The 22,336-nt window shown below is 37.6% G+C and overlaps 1 protein-coding gene across 2 annotated transcripts in view; it reads left to right on the plus strand.

Moving 5' to 3' along the window:
• Positions 1-22,336, plus strand: part of LOC135102265 (disintegrin and metalloproteinase domain-containing protein 11-like) — a 345,267-nt gene that overhangs the window by 221,904 nt on the left and 101,027 nt on the right. Inside the window, exons 9-18 of one of the 2 annotated variants that reach the window (XM_064007210.1) lie at positions 1-4; positions 4,075-4,247; positions 4,992-5,161; positions 5,679-5,845; positions 6,532-6,597; positions 8,466-8,636; positions 9,508-9,703; positions 11,113-11,221; positions 11,409-11,528; positions 11,965-12,148. The exon at positions 1-4 is cut by the window's left edge and continues 68 nt beyond it. In XM_064007210.1, coding sequence (XP_063863280.1) covers positions 1-4; positions 4,075-4,247; positions 4,992-5,161; positions 5,679-5,845; positions 6,532-6,597; positions 8,466-8,636; positions 9,508-9,703; positions 11,113-11,221; positions 11,409-11,528; positions 11,965-12,148 — 1,360 coding nt within the window. The remainder of the gene's footprint in view (positions 5-4,074; positions 4,248-4,991; positions 5,162-5,678; positions 5,846-6,531; positions 6,598-8,465; positions 8,637-9,507; positions 9,704-11,112; positions 11,222-11,408; positions 11,529-11,964; positions 12,149-22,336) is intronic. The other variant, XM_064007209.1, reaches the window with a different exon arrangement.

A 22,336-nucleotide genomic window follows, 5' to 3' on the forward strand; every position in this document is an offset into this window, starting at 1 on the left:
TCTGGTGAGTAGCGAAGGCCTGGCATCCCTTACCATACACATTCATTTAATTGGCAGATACTAGCGATATAATACTTATTACTTCATGTGGATAACTGCATGCATTTCCCTGCCCAGAAATATGACTAAATGGCCCACAATGAATACTTAATGGCGTGTTTCGTAATTATATTGAAAAATGCACCACATTATTTTGTTAAGTTTGAGGAGTTGCCTTAGTTGTCATGGGATGATGGAGGGCGTCTAGGAAGAAGTGCCTACATAATCGATGATTTAGAGCAAGATACTGACATAGTGCATGTGGACTCATATAAGCTTCAAACACATTAAGGACTATATTCTGAAACACTTCTGCGCCACAGCTGCACTATAGTCAAAAGGTTCTAGTGACAGATTAACATGTTTTCTACATTATTAATGGGAAAAACACTCTTGAGAACCCGGCTAATCATCTCTGTGGCCTTTGAAAATATCCATGGTGAGACAGCAAAGCGCTTCAGAATACGTGCCTGATTCTCAGAAACGAACACAACTAGTGCTTCACCAAGTATTGTAGTTCAGAAAGGGTGCGTCGACTCGTGTTGTCTGCCGGCCGTGAGAGGAGCTGAGGAACTGCCACCTGTCTCGGATGTCCTTATTAGTCTGCATGGGAAATTGTAGCATTGTAGTGAAGTAAATGTGCCACCTGTAATTATAGAGGCGCTTTTTTTTTTTTTATGTAGGAGGGACACTGACCAAGGGCAACAAAAACCCAATAAAAAAAAAAAAATGCCCACTGAAATGCCAGTCCCACAAAAGGGTCCAAAGCGGTAGTCAAAAATTGAAGGATAAGTGTTTTGAAACCTCCCTCTTGAAGGAATTCAAGTCATAGGAAGGTGGAAATACAGAAGCAGGCAGGGAGTTCCAGAGTTTACCAGAGAAAGGGATGAATGACTGAGAATACTGGTTAACTCTTGCGTTAGAGAGGTGGACAGAATGGGGTGAGAGGAAAAAAAAAGTCTTGTGCAGCGAGGCCGCGGGAGGAGAGGAGGCATGCAGTCAGCAAGATCAGAAGAGCAGTTAGCATGAAAATAGCGGTAGAAGACACCTAGAGATGCAACATTGCGGCGATGAGAGAGAGGCTGAAGACAGTCAGTTAGAGGAGAGGAGTTGATGAGACGAAAAGCTTTTGATTCCACCCTGTCTAGAAGAGCAGTATGAGTGGAACCCTCCCAGACATGTAAAGCATACTCCATACATGGACAGATAAGGCCCTTGTACAGAGTTAGCAGCTGGGGGGGTGGGGTGAGAAAAACTGGCGGAGACATCTCAGAACGCCTAACTTCATAGAAGCTGTTTTAGCTAGAGATGAGATGTGAAGTTTCCAGTTCAGATTATAAGTAAAGGACAGACCGAGGATGTTCAGTGTAGAAGAGGGGGACAGTTGAGTGTCATGGAAGAAGAGGGGATAGTTGTCTGGAAGGTTGTGTCGAGTTGATAGATGGAGGAACTGAGTTTTTGAGGCATGAAACAATACCGAGTTTGCTCTGCCCTAATCAGAAATTCTGTTCTGTGTCTTCCCTGCGTGAAATGTTTACTTCCTGAAGGGTTGGACGTCTATGAAAAGACGTGGAAAAGTGCAAGGTGGTATCATCAGCGTAGGAGTGGATAGGACAAGAAGTTTGGTTTAGAAGATCATTAATGAATAATAAGAAGAAAGTGGGTGACAGGACAGAACCCTGAGGAACACCACTGTTAATAGATTTAGGAGAAGAACAGTGACCGTCTACCACAGCAGCAATAGAATGGTCAGAAAGGAAACTTCAAATGAAGTTACAGAGAGAAGGATAGAAGCCGTAGGAGGGTAGTTTGGAAATCAAAGCTTTGTGCCAAACTCTATCAAAAGCTTTTGATATGTCCAAGGCAACAGCAAAAGTTTCACCAAAATCTCTAAAAGAGGATGACCAAGACTCGGTAAAGAAAGCCAGATCACCAGTAGAGCAGCCTTGACGGAACCCATACTGGCGATCAGATAGAAAGTTGTGAAGTGATAGATATCTAAGAATCTTCCTGTTGAGGATAGATTCAAAAACTTTAGATAGGCAGGAAATTAAAGCAATAGGACGGTAGTTTGAGGGATTAGAACGGTCACCCTTTTTAGGAACAGGCTGAATGTAGGCAAACTTCCAGCAAGAAGGAAAGGTAGATGTTGATAGACAGAGCTGAAAGAGTTTGACTAGGCAAGGTGCAAGCACAGAAGCACAGTTTCGGAGAATGATAGGAGGGACCCCATCAGGTCCATAAGCCTTCCGAGGGTTTGGGCCAGCAAGGGCATGGAAAACATCATTGCGAAGAATTTTAATAGGTAGCATAAAGTAGTCAGAGGGTGGAGGAGAGGGAGGAACAAGCCCATAATCGTCCAAGGTAGAGTTTTTAGCAAAGGTTTGAGCGAAAAGTTCTGCTTTAGAAATAGATGTGATAGCAGTGATGCCATCTGGTTGAAATAAAGGTTGAAAGCAAAGTTATTGGAGATATTTTTGGCTAGATGCCAGAAGTCACGAGGGGAGTTAGATCTTGAAAGGTTTTGACACTTTCTGTTAATGAAGGAGTTTTTGGCTAGTTGGAGAACAGACTTGGCATGGTTCTGGGCAGAAATATAAAGTGCATGAGATTCTGGTGATGGAAGGCTTAAATACCTTTTGTGGGCCACCTCTTTATCATGTATAGCACGAGAACAAGCTGTATTAAACCAGGGTTTGGAAGGTTTAGGTCGAGAAAAAGAGTGAGGAATGTACGCTTCCATGCGCTCAGCACACAAAGACGGGTCTCTGACACGGAAGCAGTAGTCATTCCAAGGAAAATCAGCAAAATACCTCCTCAGGTCCCCCCAACTAGCAGAGGCAAAACGCCAGAGGCACCTTCGCTTAGGGGGATCCTGAGGGGGGATTGGAGCGATAGGACAAGATACAGATATGAGATTGTGATCGGAAGAGCCCAACGGAGAAGAGAGGGTGACAACATAAGCAGAAGGATTAGAGGTCAGGAAAAGGTCAAGAATGTTGGGTGTATCTCCAAGACGGTCAGGAATACGAGTGGGGTGTTGCATCAATTGCTCTAGGTCGTGGAGGATAGCAAAGTTGAAGGCTAGTTCACCAGGATGGTCAGTGAAGGGAGAGGAAAGCCAAAGCTGGTGGTGAACATTGAAGTCTCCAAGAATGGATATCTCTGCAAAAGGGAAGAGGGTCAGAATGTGCTCCACTTTGGAAGTTAAGTAGTCAAAGATCATGGTCAGGAATGTGTGCTTTTTTTTTTTTACCTAAGAATTTTGTAATTTTTTGAGCTTTGCCAAAACAAGAAAACTCGTAACAATACACTTTCCGTACACCTGCAAGCATTTCCTCTCCATTTCTCTAATGCAGTCGTTGGCCAGAGTAAGTTTCAATTTTTTTTTTTTTTTTTTTTCCGAGAGAGTTTTGGTAGTCTTTGTGTCTGCTTTTCCTTCAAGTTAAGAATTCCTTTTGTGCCTTGGATTAGGATTTCTTATCATGTTCATACTCATATGCCAACTGGTTGCCTAATAATGAGGTGGTGCTCAGTCAACCAGTACATTCACTCTCACTTTTAAACGCTATAACTTTCTGCCTGTTTGTTTTCTTTTTTCTTTTTTTTTTTCTTCTTTTCTTTCTTTAACTTTCTACTGCTTGAACAAGAGAGGAATATCGTTACACTTCCAGAACTAAATTAGGTTTTCCATTTGCATGTCTTCTTATGTGGCAGTCTTATGGGAGACTCTTTATATAGATGCGTTAAATGACTACAGATGAAGACATATAGCCAAGTTAGCACACATTCTGTCATATGGTCAGCAAAACAGTGCATGATAGTTAGGAATAGATCACATCATACCAGGAAGACACCGGTATTGTTAGGAATACATCACACGCCACACCAGAAAGACAGCAGTGTTGTTAAGAACACGGCATACATAACAGCAAGAAGACACCAATATAGTTAAGTATACAGCATATACCACAGCAAGATGACAGCAATATAGTGCCCCTGTTTGACCTCGCTCTGTCTGGTTCCCCTTCACAGTACTTCAAAACCATCAACACCAGGATCACCATCACCTACCTGGAGACGTGGTCAGGCAGGAACCTCATCGATCTGGGCAGGAATCAACCAATATCCACCGCCGTCATCAATTTCTACAGTTACGTTGGGGAAAACCTCAACGAATTTCAGAAGGACACGTCGCACCTTATCACGTGAGTATGTAGCACACACACACACACACACAAGCCGAAGGACCGCTTTTTTTTTTTCTTTTTTTTCTTTTTTTTTCTCTTTTTTTTTACTAATGCAATTGTAATTATGTTCTTTTTATATATACATATATACTTGATCTTAACTTCGTAGTTTCAGTACCGTACATGCCGTATTTTTTGGCGTATACCACACTTTTTTTTTTTTTTCCAAGATGGTCCAAATTTGTTCTCAAAGTGCCAAGTCGGTCCAGTGCTGTCTAAATACCGTACCCTAGGAACAGACCTTAAGTGAAAATTTATCAAAATAATAATAAAACCAAATTAGTAATGTTGGCACACGTGGAAATTTGTCAAATGGTTTCTAAAGTATATTCAAACTTATAAAACTTCCTAATATTCCCCATCTTTAATGGTGATTGATGATCTGATCACTTTCTTTATATTGGTATGGGACTTCAATCAACAATGTATGATAGGTAAAAGGATTCAGAGACATAATACGAAACCCTGATACACCGCCACGAACAGTTTGTTTTCAGTGCGCCATTGACCAACTTATAGTTTCGCCAAATCAGTCTTCTAATGCCACAGTACACCACTTCAGCATTAACCTAAACCCAGCTGTATACGATAATTCTTCTCTGTATTGAAGCCACGAATGAGTAGGCGTCTGACTATTTTATATATGTGTTTGTGGATAGGTAGGTGTGTGATCCTTCTACTTACAAATGTGTTGCGTTGCAGTGGGGAGCAGTTCGAGGGCGGAGAGTCAGGCATGAGCGTACCTAACAGCGTGTGTACATCCAAGGCTGCTGGCATCTCCGTGGACCTCAACGTGTACGAGCCCCACCTGGCGGCCTCCACCATGACCCACCAGATTGGCCACAACATCTACATGTCCCACGATGACGGAAGTGAGTCCTGGCTCAGGGGTTAATGTGAGGGGAAAGTGAAGTGATTATAGACGTCATATAACAAAGGTTATATGACGTCGAAATATAAAATTGCATAAAAATACAAGTAATGTGGAAATGAATTATAAAAGTAACAAAGAGGAGATGTAATTCAAATTTAAAAGAATAAAAAGTAAAAATTAAGCCAGATGAGATCAGTGGGGTTAATGCACGGTGGAACTTTTTGTTGTGTTTGTAATGATGTGGAAGACGGTCAGGCAAGTATTATTGATGAGTGTGTGTTAGTTTGCCAACATGCCTTAAAGCATTATGTTTGAATTTTGAATTTAATGCCTTCAACTCGAAAATGGAAGTGGCCTGATGCATCCCAAGGTTTATGGTTCGAGTCTTTGTGTCACATGGCAATAATGCCACCATGCATACGAGGGCAATCAGGTAAAAATAAATAAATAAATAAATAAATAAAAATTGATGGCCCATCTCAATTACGTTATATTTTCGTCTTTACTTTCTTCAGAGCAAAATTGTTACTGTCAAGACTGGCACGGATGCATCATGTCAAAAACCGTGGTGGGTCAGGACAACGTGCAGCCGTCGAAGTTCTCTAAGTGTTCGGTGGATGACTACCACCAGTCCCTGCAGCAGATTGACGAGGCCAGCTGTCTCCTGAGAACACCCTCTAAGGTGCGTGAACAGCCCGCCGCCTCCGCTACGTGGCTGGGGAGGCAAAGAGTATTCATTCTGTTCATTCTTCCTCTTCCTTCACTTCCATCCAAACCTACATTATTCATTCTGTTCATTCTTCCTCTTCCCTCCTATCCACACCTGCAGTATTCCTTCTGTTCATTTTTCCTCTTCCTTCACTCCCATCCACACATGATGATTGTTAATTATAAAATGACCCTTGGCACTTCATTCTTTTCATCACGACCACTTTGTGATGAATTGAGAGTGTGTTAGTGATCTTGAAATTTTAGCTTTTGTTAAATGACATGTTAGACACAGTATATCTTGACTCGCCATTCTTATAAATATACTGTAGTATCATGCTGTCTTACTTATGACTGTTCCGTGTACAAGTGTGACCATAGCTTTGTCGTATGTTTTCCTCTCCCATCATTCAGTCTGCATTAATCACACCTCACTGAACTTCACTAGATAAATATTTCCTGTCTCACATTTTTGCTCTCATCATCCTATCATTACTTTCCCTACCTCAGTATGAGAAAGAGAGAGAGAGCAGGTGTTAATTTTCTCTGCATTCATGTAAAGACTTGAGTATACATGAATTTACCATAATGCAACAAACACAGTTATACCTTATTAGTGCTTGTTTAACACAGAAAGTCAACTGGTACCTTCCCTTCCAGTACAAAACGAATCGTCCAGGGCCAGGAGGCAAGCCGACACACACACATAAAGGCAGACCTGCTCAGGTAACCCACAACTTACTTCTTAGAGTCAGTGTTTTATTTGAGCTGAGTTATCCTTTTCATTGCAATATGCAGCAATTCACAGCACTAAGGACCTTTCTGAAACACTTCTGTCCCACACCTCCACTTCTTTCAGGAGGCTCTAGTTGAAGTGACACAGATTTTAAAGGGTGTTTCTATGGTTCTAGTGACATATTGAGGTTTTTACATTACTACAGAAGAAATGGACTCAAGAACTATCTAATCATCTCTATGGCTTTTGAAAATAATCATGAAAGAGAATGAAGCATTTCTGAATACAGGTTTAAAAGCAAGAAAGAAAGGGATGAAAAGGAATGCATTTTGCAGTTTCTAGCCAGTATAATGTTTGGAGGTGGCTGTAGAATGAGAAGAAATGTCCCACACCTAGAGTGGTTAATGATTAAGAAAAGATGTACCAAATACCAGTGAAAGGGTTAATGTGGTGGAGGTCTGGTTGGCATCTCATCACCAACGGCCATACAGGGACTGCTTTCTCAATGGTTTATGTGTCTTTTCTTGACTGCTTTTAACAGGCTCTTGTGGAAGTTACTGTTGCTTTTCAAGGGTGTTTTCATGATTCTAGTAGTATTTTAACAAGGATTCTCCCCTGTCAATGGGAAGAGTTCTCAAAAGAACATGAGTAATCATCTCTGGTTTCTGAAATATAGAACTTGTGTGAACCCCAAACATTTTAAAGCACAGGCCCAAGTGCAGGGCCACCAAGAGAACTGAAATGTTTAGGTGCAGGAATAGTTTAGAGCCACCACCTGTGCAGCCAGTAGGTAAAGGTAGAGATAGGAACAAAAAAATCACATTGATCCTACCACATGCCAGGGGAAAATGTCAAAATGCTAATGTAATGATAGTTTTGTGGGAAAAATAATTCATATACAAATTATAAACAATGAAATGTGTAATGATTAAAACTTGTTTACATAAATTTTAGTGTAATCATGTAATTATTCCTGCACGTCCAGCAGATTAGCACCCATTGTGAAATACACATGATTCTCCCAATTCATTTCAGTGCCACTTTCATTATTATTATTATTATTATTACTATTATTATTATTATTATTATTATTATTATTATTATTATTATTATTATTAAGAAAATTTACTTGCCTCTATGGCTAATTGGGTCACCACACTCATCCTGAGCACTAAGGTAATGTCACCCAGTGTCCTCAGTTAGACACATTCCATGCATTACAGTACCTGCCTACCTTCATTGTCGCATTGGTCTAGAGATGGCAATTTCTAACGTGATTCAGGAAGAAAAGTTGGGCAGTCTACTTAAGCAACACATCAAGGAGTCTTGGCATATGTTTTCCTTATTTACAACCATTAAAATTTGCAAGTGTCAGAATTTCACTGATAATCCTTGTAATGTAGACATGTTGTTTTGTTGTAAATAAGCAAGTTAAAGTAAATAAGCAAGTTGGGCCTCATTGCTATTGTCTGTCTTACTTTCCATATTTTGAAGCGCTTCTTTGCCATATTTGCCATATCCTGACTACTTTCAAAAGTCTCTGGTTGAGATTACACAGGTGTTTTTATGTTTCTAGTGACAAATCAAAAAAGGTTTCTGCATTATTAGCAGGAGAAACACTTGAGAACCTAACTGATCATCTCTATGGCCTTCAAAAATAGTCATGATGAGAAAGAAAAGTGTTTCTAAATATTATCCAAAAATAGATTTAATGCAAGTTACTCCAGAGAGCTCAAAATACTTGCTTGAGTTGCTGGCTGGTGTGTCCATGTCAAACCCCAAAGAAATTAGGGTGTCAGCTTTGTAGTGTTGCCAGATATGTAAGAGAGGTTGCGTAATGTGTATGTGTACCTATCAGTGCTTCCCTCAGCTGTTCCAGTGTGGCAATGGACGAGTGGATGAAGGGGAACAGTGTGACTGTGGCACCAGGGAAGAGTGTGACCGCATTGACCCGTGTTGTGACCCAGTGACTTGCCGCCTCAAACTGGAAGCAGACTGTGCCACAGGGCCATGCTGTGATAACTGCCGGGTAAGATAAATGTATTTACTTTCTTATTTATATATTTATTTTGCCCAAGGTTGTTCTCTTATTTTACCCAAGGATGATCTCTACATCATATACAGTATGGTTTTATTGTGAGAGCTTCAAGAGCTTCCTTTGAATCTATAAAATATTAGCACATTATAATGATGGGGCATAGAAAGGCAGGTAACTGGGGGTGATACAGTTGTATTAGCCATAGAGGTGTGGCTATTACAGCTGTAAAAGGTAGAATGTAAATCCCTCACTGTTTGCATGTGATGATGTCCAAGTGAAACAAGTGAAAATCTGCAGACTCTGCTCTTTAAATTTGGAAGGATGCTTAGAATGCAGAAAGATTAATCTCTAATATTGTGATGAGTAGAGCTATGAAATGTAATTAATAACCTGAGTATGGAACACTATAACTCGTTAAATTTCATCATTTTGACACTGATAAAAAAGCAGGAAAATTCCAGAAGGCACATGAACTGTGAGCTGGAAATGGCAAGGCAACAGAAAAAAAAATGGTAGTGCTTTTTTCTTAGATGTTTTCCTGTTATGAGTGCCAGGAGAGTTATGAAAATAGATACTGTATATCAGATTTCATACACAAAAATAGAGACACTCATCATTCATTATGGGTCTTTAAGAATAAAACTTAAAGGAAGTGGCTCTCACCTCTAGTTTTTTCCATGACGTGTTTATGCCATACAAGAATTTTAAAAAAAATATTTGACATTGTAGAACAGTATTATATAAAATGTAATTTCTTATCAATTTTTTGCACATGTGTCCAATATGTACTACTTTTTAGAGTTTGTATGCTAAAATGTAGTGTAATACTGTAACAGAATATAATGAATTTTCCTCTTTTCAGTTGCGCCCCAAGGGCTTTTTGTGTCGTAAAGCCCAAACAGAATGTGATATCCCAGAGTTCTGCAATGGCCTTCATGGCTCCTGTCCCATGGATATATACAAGAAAACTGGGAACAAGTGTGGTAATGGGAAGGGCTACTGTTTCAAGGGTGTATGTCCAACACTTAATAATCAATGTGAAGTCATATGGGGTTATGGTGAGTACCCCTTATTTTGTATGTACTGATTGAGCTTATGTACTAACTGTTATGATGTGCAAGGTTTTGTGTAGCTTGTATTAAAAACATGGGAGTTTCTAGTTGATCTACAGAAAGGGGTTTCTTAATCTCATCCTTATCTCAAGTTTCTAGCTATATTTATGCTTGCTATGGAGCTGATAAGCCTCTTCCCCATACTCACACTACTCATAAACCAATACTTGCCTCTTGATGTCGCAACTCTACATTTATCTAACCTGAAGTCATTGTTATTACTTATGTATCAAGGAGCATGTTAAGCAACAGATTATTCGCTTAACATGTTGGAATCAAGAGGCAAACTGTAAAGGTGAAGAAATGTATGTAGTAGCTGATATTTGAATTCACACTTCCTAATTATTAATCTTTCTTGCTATCTCACTCAAAACAAGTTTCTCCCTATTCCAAAAATTTATTCAGAGAGGAGAGTGGATAGTGTTTAGAGGTGGACTGGATGTTGATTTTTCAGTATTTGCAGATGTGGATGCAGATATCTATTTTAAGTATTTGCAAATGTGGATGCAGATGTGGATATTTTTAGCCATCAAGAGTTTTAGCCACAGACAATTGAAATCTTACGATACTAAGAGATGAGTTAAAATGTATCATTAATATATTAAGAAATAGGGGATTCAACAATATATTAATCAAATTATGCTACAATTTCATTTATCTGTGTTACATTCTCTCTCTCTCTCTCTCTCTCTCTCTCTCTCTCTCTCTCTCTCTCTCTCTCTCTCTCTCTCTCTCTCTCTCTCTCTCTCTCTCTCTCTCTCTCTCTCTCTCTCTCTCTCCACCCAACATGTATAGAGTCTAGTTATTCAAGATATCCACATGTCTGCATCCATAAATGCAGATGCAGATGTTAAAGATTATGCAGATATCCACAGATGTGGATGTGGATTTGGATATTCAGTCAACCTCTAATAGTGTTGAAAATTGTTTTTCATTGTTTTAATTTTACACAACCATCATTTCTATGAAAAAATGATATTGATAAAGTATTTTAAGTGTAAGTATGCTCTTGCCTATCCACTTTATCACATTTATTATTTTGCATATCACAGAGTAACACTGAAGGTATCATCATATGGTTTACTTCATGGTTCTTTAATATAAACATATTTCTCATCAATAAATTATCAATTTTACAATAATTAGACATGTGTATTTATCAGTTTTTGGTAGAAACACCATGTCTTTGATATAACTGTTACAATTTACTGATGATTTTCTAATAACAGTGAAATTGACAATTTGACTAAATTGGGCTTGGCTTTTAGCTAGTCTTGAATATCAAGGTTTTATTGCAGATATAGGATTTTAAAATACACAGAAGATTAAAATATCTACATTTTTTTCTTTTCTAGGAGGTCAAGCTTCAGATGAAACTTGCTATAAACAGTTTAATGTGAATGGAGTTATCAATGGCAACTGTGGACGTCACCACAATGGTACCTATATTAAGTGTGAACTTGGGTAAGTAATTCTTTAAAAGTATTCCACAATAAGTTTGTTGACTACTTTCTTGGTCATTTTCTTTTTATCTCCTGTTAAAGTAAAAGAATAAATATCAAAATTAGTATAAATTTGACATCTTTGATAAAGTCTTTTCAAACTTAATTTCTGTGATAGATTTATAAGAAATATTTCCATAAATCCACAGGAACATCATGTGTGGTACTTTACAATGTCAACAAGGAATGGGGCATCCAGTGTCACCAAATGCGGATCAGAGTTACTCCCGGACTATTGTTGCCATGGCTGGGCAGGAATATGAGTGCAAGTTAGTGATCTTCAATTTTTTAAGAGTGTTTTAAATCACCAGGAATTACATTTCATAATCACTTTTTTTAGAAAGATCTATCATGGATTCCTTTTTCAACCGTTTCTCTCTCTCTCTCTCTCTCTCTCTCTCTCTCTCTCTCTCTCTCTCTCTCTCTCTCTCTCTCTCTCTCTCTCTCTCTCTCTCTCTCTCTCTCTCTCTCTCTCTCTCTCTCTCTCTCTCTCTCTCTCTCTCTCATCAGAGTACTGTAGTTTTTTGCTTGACAGTCATTCACTTATTCATTGCTCATTTTAATCATGCAGTTGTAATTATGACATTAGGCATTTTTGTATGAACAGCCATTTATATAAAACATACTTTAGGATATCATACAAAAAAAAATCAACATAAAGCTGCTGCTGCCCATTCTATATTTGTGTTTCATTCTTCATTTCAGAACTGTTCGTTATGAAATGTCTGATGAAAGAAAAGGAAGAGGAGACTGGACACTAGTTCGGGATGGTACAGCCTGTGGTGAAAAGTTGATCTGTGTCAACCAAACGTGTGAATCATTGTATCCATACATTGAGCCTGGACACTGTGAAACTAATAATAATGCCCTTGAATGTTCAGGACATGGGGTAAGTATAGACTTTGTTTCTTTGATGGGGACTTATTGGTGTGAATGTACCACACTGGTTATTGTAACTGATTTTTTTTTTTTTTTTTTTTTTTTTTTTTTTTTTTTTTTTTTTTTTTTTTTTAGAAATTTCATATAACATCATTAATTTTATAGATGGCATTTTGATAATGACCAGTTTTCAGCTCAAGGATGCTAAACTAAATGGTTTGAACGTTGAGGTAAGTATATATTGCAAAAAAGGAATTATATTTTTACAAGAAGCTGATATTTAATTTTGAGAGAAACACAACATTACTCGTATTACTCTTTTATTTGAAACCCCTTCAGTTTCTGCTGTGAGCAGAGACTCATGGAATTGTGAGAGCTTTACTTTTGTATACATGCTTTTGATACTAATCAAGGGGCTAACTGCTCCTGTTTTGAATTTTTAGCAAGATAGGGGATGTGGCAGTGGTAAGATCACAAGACTGTTCATCATGTTTGAGTACACTTGAGAGTAGTCCAGCATGGTGTCTGACTCAAAGCCTTTTCTTATACCCACAAATCTATAATGCATAATCACTGCTTAATGCACAAGAGCTCTTATGATATACCCACTATCTGTAGGAACTAGATGTATCCCCAGGCAAGACCTCCTTCACAGAGACTCTGAGAGGTGCCATGACTTTTTTTTTTTTTTTTTTTTTTTAAGAAATGTATGGTTAACCCATGGTCTTTATATAGCACCATCTTTCATATGTGTACCCTGAGCTTTCATTACTGAATTAGAGGTACAATACATACAGTATGGAAAGCAATTGACAGCAACTCATTTTAGCCATCTACACCATCTTCATCATCATTCTCATCATCATCATTATTATCATCACTATCACCACCACCATAGTACTCAAAAGCTCCATACATTGTTGCGTATGTCATCCTGGCTGCATAATCTCAGGCAGCCCCTTTGCTTAAGGCTACATAGATCTTTGAAGTCCTTGTGGGCCACTTACGAATAATTGCAAGTTTCCCTGGGTCTACACTTCAAAAATTCAACTGCATACATTCAGATCTCTAGTATTTTTTTCCATAGACATCTAGGCCAGAAGAAAAAGGTATGGGATAATGTTTTGAAGTTTTAATTCATGAAGTAGAGGGAAAAAAATAAGAATGCACATACATGCATCCATGTAATAATGCAATTTGACAAGTTGCTGCCAAATGAAAGCTATGTAAGAATGAAATTTGATAATGATGAATTCACTGAAATATTTCAAGGAGGTGTATCTTCAAAGAGAAGGGCACAGCAGAAGAGCCTTTACTTGCACTCATATTTATGCTTTATCCTTACACAGTCATAACTTTTACTCTCCAACACTATCTCTTGAGTTAGCTCACTACAATACCTCTTCATTTTATAAGGACACATTCTACTGCATACTATTTGTTTGGAGGTAAACACTATGACAAATTATTAAGAGACTATTTATAACTTGGTTGGGGAGCTCTCTTGACTAAAAGTCTATATTTAATTTAAATAGTAAAATGGAGGGATAAAGTTAAATTTGAATGCTAGCATGTATTGTGGATTGAATATTTATCATCAAATTTCTACTTCCTTTCCTTCCTGGTTTTGCATATTTTGGTTGTGATGAGTCATAGTTCCTTCTGTTCTTTAGAATTGCTTTGGTGCTGAATTATCAAAGATATATTTCCATTTTTTAGTAATTTGTTTCTTAGTTTTGGTTTCCCATTGTTTGCATTTAGTTGGATGGATTCAGCAGTCACTCATGTTTTGTATGTTATATTATTGACAGGGGAAGGGAGAGCAAGTATGTTTCCCTGTGGACCTGAGTTCAGTTTCCCATGGTAAAATATACAAGTTTGATGTTAGGATAGGCTTAGTTATAGGTTTAGAGGTTAGAGGATTGTCTACAAACTTATTTGAACCAGATTGCTTTCAAGGTTATTGACCAATCATCAGTCTTTTTCTTTATTAAGTGTTGGAAAATTGTATCTTCTGTTCTAGTTATGAAAGTTTGACATTGAAGTTTTTTTATGTTAGTGTGGTAGGACTGCAATGTTGTTTCTTGGATTTAGAGGAAAATGATGATGGATACTGGATTTCATCCACATCAGCTGCATCATTTTTTTTTTTTTTTTTTTTTTTTTTTTTTTGCATGTTCAGCTTACAATTGACCTTTGGGATTGTTTGAGAGCAAAGGTGGTTATTGGTATTTCTTTCCTTGGTTAAGTAAACACAATATGCCTTACTCATAGTCACCAACATCTGTTTTGTGCCAGAAGTTTGCTTCTTAAGAATGCTGTAGTACTTCTTATTTCTCTTTGAGACTTTTGCTTTTTTGCACAGCATTCTCTTATCAGACAACATTTTCTATGAAATATAAGTAGATTGCAGGTGTCTTCACAGATTTTTCTTGATATAGAATACCTATTTAAAATGTTTCATTAGAGGTACACAGCTACTATACAAACCCGTTTTTACATTTTTAGTGTAATTATTTCATCATGACAGCAACATTTACCTGCTTATGGTCAGACACCCAAGTACATTTTTGTATTGCTGTTTTGATAAAAGCCTGAAAGCAAAAAATGTCAATTATATATATATATATATATATATATATATATATATATATATATATATATATATATATATATATATATATATATATATATATATATATATATATATATATATATATATATATATATATATATGTATATATATATATATATATATATATATATATATGTGTGTGTGTGTGTGTGTGTGTGTGTGTGTGTGTGTTTGTGTTTGTGTTTTATGTAGGAGGGACACCAGCCAAGGGCAACAAAAATCTAATAAAAAGAAAAAAGTCCACTGAGATGCCAGTCTCCAAATAAGGTGCAAAGCAGTAGTCAAAAATTGAAGGATAAGTGTCTTGAAACCTCCCTCTTGAAGGAGTTCAAGTGATAGAAAGGTGGAAATACAGAAGCAGGCAGAGAGTTCCAGAGTTTACCAGAGAAAGGGATGAATGATTGAGAATACAGGTTAACTCTTGCATTAGAGAGGTGGACAGAATAGGGGTGAGACAAAGAAAAAAGTTTTGTGCAGCAAGGCTACAGGAGGAGGGGAGGCATGCAGTTAGCAAGATCAGAAGAGCAGTTAGCATGAAAGTAATGGTAAAAGACAGCAAGAGATGCAACATTAAGGTGATGAGAAAGTGAGAAAGAGGCTGAAGACAGTCAGTTAGGGAGGAGTTGATGAGATGAAAAGCATTTGATTTCCACCCTGTCTAGAAGAGTGGTATGAGTGGAAACCCCCCTCCTGGAAACATGAAACATACTCCATACATGGACGGATAAGACACCTGTACAGAGTTAGCAGCTGGAAGGGTGAGAAAAACTGGTGGAGACATCTCAGAATGCCTAACTTCATAGAAGCTGTTTTAGTTAGAGATGAGATGTAATGTTTCCAGTTTAGATTATAAGTAAAGGACAGACCAAGGATGTTCAGTGTAGAAGAGGGAGACAGTTGAGTGTCATTGAAGAAGTGGGGATATTTGTCTGGAAGGTTGTGTCAATTTGATAGATGGAGGAATTGAGTTTCTGAGGCATTGAACAATACTAAGTTTGCTCTGTCCCAATCAGACATTTTAGAGAGATAAGAAGTCAGACACTCTGTGGCTTTCCTGCATGAACTATTTACTTCCTGATGGGTTGGACATCTACAAAAGATGTGGAAAAGTGCAGTTGGTATCATCAGCATAGGAGTGGATAGGACAAGAAGTTTGATTTATAAGATCATTGATGAATGATAGGAAGTGAGTGGGTGACAGGACCCTGAGGAACACCACTCTTAATAGATTTAGGAGAAGAACAGTGACCATCTACCACAACAGCAATAGAACAGTCAGAAAGGAAACTTGAGATGAAGTTAAAGAAAGAAGGATAAAAGCCATAGTATATCCAAGGCAACAGCAAGTTTCACCAAAATCACTAAAAGAGGATGACCAAGATGCAGTAAGGAAATCCAGATCACCAGTAGAGCGGCCTTGACGGGACCCATACTGGCGATCTGATAGAAGGTTGTGAAGTGATAGATGTTTAAGAATCTTCCTTTTGAGAATAGATTAAAAAACTTCAGATAGGCAGGAAATTAGAGCAATAGGACAGTAGTTTGAGGGATTAGAATGGTCACTCTTTTTAGGAACTGGCTGAATGTAGGCAAACTTCCAGCAAGAAGGAAAGGTAAATGTTGATAGACAGAATTGGAAAAGTATGACTAGGCAAGGTGTAAGCACAGAGGCACAGTTCCAGAGAACAATAGGAGGGACCCCATCAGGTCCATAAGCCTTCCAAGGGTTTAGGCCAGCAAGGGCATGGAAAACATCACTGCGAAGAATTTTAAAAGGTTACATGAAGTAGTCAGAGCGTGGAGGAGAGAGAGAAACAAGCCCTGAATCATCCAAGGTAGAGTTTTTAGCAAAGGTTTGAGTGAAGAGTTCAGCTTTAGAGATAGATATGATAGCAGTAGTGCCATCTGGTTGAAATTAAGGAGGGAAAGAAGAAGAAACAAAGTTATTGGAGATATTTTTGGCTAGGTACCAAAAGTCATGAGGGGAGTTAGATCTTAAAAGATTTTTACACTTTCTATTAATGAAGGAGTTTTTGGCTAGTTGGAGAACAGACTTGGCATGGTTCCAGGGAGAATTATAAAACGCTTGAGATTCTGGTGATGGAAAGCTTATGCAGTGGCGGCTCATTGTAAAAAAATTTGGGGGGCTGCATAATAATTTCAGATTACAATACTAGTGAGGCCATGCTGTAGGCAGTTCTATTTGAATCACAAACATTATGTTTTGTACTCATTGGCTCATAATTTAAAATTTATGCATTGCCAAAGCTATGAGGAACGCTTATCAATTTAAGTAGAATATGTAGTATGGAAGTAACCAGGAAACAGAAACTAAGTTTTTTTTTTTTTTTTTTTTTTTTTTTTTTTTATGTAGGAGGGACACTGCTCAAGGGCAACAAAAATCCAATAAAAAAAAAAAAAAAGCCCACTGAGATGCCAGTCCCAGAAAAGGGCCCAAAGCAGTAGTCAAAAATTGAAGGATGTCTTGAAACCTCCCTCTTGAAGGAATTCAAGTCATAGGAAGGTGGAAATACAGGAGGAGGCAAGGAGTTCCAGAGTTTACCAGAGAAAGGGATGAATGATTGAGAATATTGGTTAACTCTTGCATTAGAGAGGTGGACAGAATAAGAGTGAGAGAAAGAAGAAATCTTGTGCAGTGAGGCTGCGGGAGGTGGGGAGGCATGCAATTAGCAAGACCAGAAGAGCAGTTAGCATGAAAATAGCAGTAGAAGACAGCTAGAGATACAACATTGCGGCAATGAGAAAGAGGCTGAAGACAGTCGGTTAGAGGAGAGGAGTTAATAAGACGAAAAGCTTTTGATTCCTCCCTGTCTAGAAGAGCAGTATGAGTGGAACCCCCCGACATGTGAAAAATATTCCATACATGGACGGATAAGGCTCTTGTACAGAGTTAGCAGCTGGGAGGGGTGAGAAAAACTGGCGGAGACGACTCAGATCACCTAACTTCATAGAAGTTGTTTTAGCTAGAGATGAGATGTCAAGTTTCCAGTTCAGATTTTTAAGTAAAAGACAGAAGATGTTCAGTGTAGAAGAGGGGGACAGTTGAGTGTCATTGAAGAAGAGGGGATAGTTGTCTGGAAGGTTGTGTCGAGTTGATAGATGGAGGAATTGAGTTTTTGAGGCATTGAACAATACCAAGTTTGCTCTGCTCCAATCAGAAATTTTAGAAAGATCAGAAGTGAGGTGTTCTGTGGCTTCCTTGTGTGAAATGTTTACTTCAGCTCTCATATAGGGCGCTAAAACTGGATAGTATTCACAAATCATGGACATAATGCACTATTCATTTAACTAACACAGAGGGTGAATAACGCTCCCAACTCAGGGTGCCACACAGGGCTGAAACTGACTCCAGCCCTGCTACAGTCCAGCTGGTGCTGCACCAATCCTGAAAGAAGTGTTTTACTCTGTAATTAATTTATCAAATCTGGTAGAATTTTATGTTAAAAAAATTCTAGAAAAAAACAATGAAAAAAATACTTAGTGGAATATAAAAGTATAATATTATTTATTTGTATAAAATGAATATATGAATATATACATATATATGAATAAATCACTCATCAGCCTGGCAAGGCTGAGACAGGGGGGTCTGTAGCCCATCAGCCCTTATGGACCAGCCACCCCTGGGCTCAAGTACCTTTTGTGGGCCTCCTCTCTGTCATGTATAGCACTAGAACAGGCTATATTAAACCAAGATTTGGAAGGCTTAGGTCAAGAAAAAGAGTGAGAAATATATGCCTCCATGCCAGACACTATCACCTCTGTTATGCACTTGGCACACAGAGACGTGTCTCTGATGCGAAAGCAATAGTCATTCCAAGGAAAATCAACAAAATACCTCCTCAGGTTCCCCCATCTAGCAGAGGCAAAACACCAGAGGTACCTCTGCTTAGGGGGATCCTGAGGAGGGGTTGTAGCAATAGGACAAGATACAGATATGAGATTGTGATCAGAGGAGCCCAATGGAGAAGATAGGGTAACAGCATAAACAGAAGGATTAGAGGTTAGGAAAAGGTCCAGAATGTTGGGCATATCTCCAAGACAGTCAGGAACACAAGTAGGGGGTTGCACCAATTGCTCTAGGTCATGGAGGATAGCAGAGTTAAAGGCTAGTTCACCAGGATGATCAGTGAAGGGAGAGAAAAGCCAAAGCTGGTGGTGAATATTGAAGTCTCCAAGAATGGAAATCTCCACCAAAGGGAAGAGAGTCAGAATGTGCTCCACTTTGGAAGTTAAAGAAGTCAAAGAATTTCTCATAGTCATAGGAGTTAGGTGAAAGGTATACAGCACATAAATTTAGTTTGAGAGTGACTCCATAGTCATAGCCAGAGATGGTTGAAAACTCAAGATTCAATAGTGTGGGCACGAGCAAGTTAAGTCATCATGCACATAAATGCAACATCCAGTTTTGGATTGAAAATGAGGATAGAGAAAGTAGGAGGGAACAGAAAAGGGGCTACTGTCAGTTGCCTCAGACACCTGTGTTTCAATAAGGAAAAGAAGATGAAGTTTAGTAGAGGAGGGGTGGTGTTCTGCAGATTGAAAATTAGATCTAAGACCACGTATGTTGCAGAAGTTAATGAAGAAAAGTTGAGGGGAGTGTCAAGATATATAGGGTCGATACCAGAAGAGCAGTCTGACCTGGAGACATTTGCAGTCCCCTCCCAAGATGGGAACTCCAAGGCTGGTGTAGGAGTCGCCATGATAATTTTGAATTTTGAGTGAAGGGTGTGTGTGTAATTAGGTACAGTAAAATCCCTCTTATCCGGCATTGGAGTATCCGGCACATTTTTCCCCGAGCCTTAAAATCAATAAAAATCAATGTGTACTCATAAAATCGATTAAAATTCCCGCGCGAGGCATACTTTGTCCCTTCGCCACCAGAGTGCACTGCTTTGCACCATCCGCAGCCCACTGCACTGTGTTTACTCAGTGACTCAGTCCCGCGTGTGCACTGTTTATTGCCTGACGACTTCATCATGCCTAAAGTTGTAGAAAAGAGGAAGCGTGTTGTGCTTACACTTAAGCAGCTGATCAGATCAGCTGATCTTTGTTATGGTAAGATGCATGAGTGTAGGGTGGTGATTGTGGACATAATTTCACTTCTGTTCAAGTATCCGGCAATATTCAAGTATCCGGCATGTCGGCGGTCCTGTTGATGCCGGATAAGAGGGATTTTACTGTACTTGTAGTTTTGTGTGAAGGAAGAGAGTTGTCTTTAGAGGGTAGACTGCAACTGCCCCCTTGTGTTATGAGACACAAAGGGAAAGGTTCAGTGAGGTCACAGCTGGGTTTAATGATAGGTTTACAGCACCCCTTGATCCAGTGCTTTAGACCTCACTGGGAGTAATTATTGTTTTGGCAGGTGCCTACTACCTCCTCCTCTAAACAATATCTTTGATGATTTCTGTGTCAATAAGCTCATTCAGTACATTCTTTCTGGATAAATTTGTAAGCTGGAGATATTGTGAAGCAGCCATCTTGGCTTGTCATAAGCCACTAAGACCGGGTAGACTGGTGTCTGGGAATGGATTAAACAATTTTACATTGATTGCTATGGGGAAAATAGTTTCAGTTTTTTAATATTTCAGATTTTGAATGACATTCAGGAATTAATTAAGTTCTAGAACCGAGGTTCAACTGTGTGTGTGTGTGTGTGTGTGTGTGTGTGTATATATATATATATATATATATATATATACTAGAGATGGTCCTAATATTCATATTTGCATTCACAATAGCAAATATTCACATGTTTTCTTAAGATTTGCATTCATATGTTGCCTACCAAATATTTTTTTTTAATATCAAATATTAAACTATAGGCCTTTTTCAACACTATTCTTATACAAATGCAGTGAGAGAAAGAGAGAATTACTCCTATGTGATCTATCAAACAAAGGCATGTAGGAGTTGGGTCCTCGCCCTGCATCCTGGTAACATGGAAAATTTATTGAAATTTATTAATTCAATTTTCTTTGGCTAAAACTCACACAGTTGGAAAAAAAAAAAATTGCCACCAGATTGCAGGCACACACACAGCCTTTGCCCAAGACTCAAGCCATCATAATTATCATATTGCCTGTTCAAATAAGAAATTTGCATTCCCATTCGCAAATAATGATTATTATTTGCATTTGCATTCACAAATACACTGTACTGAAAAATACACATTTAGGCCATCTAATATATATATATATATATATATATATATATATATATATATATATATATATATATATATATATATATATATATATATATATATATATATATATATATATTAAAGGTGTTCCAAATGAGTATTTTTCAGTACAGTGTATTTGCTGATGCAAATGCAAATTTTATATATATATATATATATATATATATATATATATATATATATATATATATATATATATATATATATATATATATATATATATATATATATATATATATATATATATATTTATATTTATATATATATATTTATATTTATATATATATATATATATATATATATATATATATATATATATATATATATATATATATATATATATATATATATATATGTATATAATTTTTTTTTTTTTTTTTTATTATTATTATTATTCTTTATTTTAGTAAGGCTACGACCATGCCTTCTAATGGAAGACTCAGTTTTTGGCATATGGGAACTGTTACCCCGAGTGGATGCCCTTCCTAATCTCAGACAGTGACCAGGATTTGAACCCATGCACCTGAGGACCCTTTGGCCCCCAAAGCCTGCACATTTCCACTGTACCACAGTAGCTCCCATTTTATATATATATATATATATATATATATATATATATATATATATATATATATATATATATATATATATATATATATATATATATATATATATATATATATATATATATATATATATATATATATATATATATATATATATATATATATATATATATATATATATATATATGAGAGAGAACTAATGCAAAAATGGATTCATTAAACAGAAGTTCAAACAAATAACAGTAATGAAAAGCACCAAATCAGAGATCATTCACATGTAAACACATTATAGTGGTAGTAAAAGATTAGTGCATTGAGTACTACAGTGACAACTTTTCTTTGAGAATGACAGTATTTCTTGGCTGTGATCTCTATCATCTCCACCATAGTAATTCACCATCACCACATCTGTTTCTCTATCCCAGTCACCATCAACCACAACTTTTACTACCACTTGTACTGTAATTCCAACATCACTCACCATCACTGCCATTCACCTATTACCACCATCACACAATCACCACTGTCACTTCTACTGGCTCCACCTTCAGTCACTGTCACTCCTGTTTGATAATAAGTAACTTGTTTGAATTACCATGACACAATGCCACTTGAGCACCATGTTTTCATCTTAGTCAGAGTGATGGCACTTTTCAAATAGGAAGTTTTATGATCCTTGTTTGTGTGATGTTATATCCTATCAGTCTGCCATCGCTTGACCCAGCCAGTATTGTAGTATTATACTGGCATTCATGTTATGACAGACAATAC

This window comes from Scylla paramamosain, chromosome 7 (assembly GCF_035594125.1).
Source record: "Scylla paramamosain isolate STU-SP2022 chromosome 7, ASM3559412v1, whole genome shotgun sequence".
Classification (NCBI taxonomy): domain Eukaryota; kingdom Metazoa; phylum Arthropoda; class Malacostraca; order Decapoda; family Portunidae; genus Scylla; species Scylla paramamosain.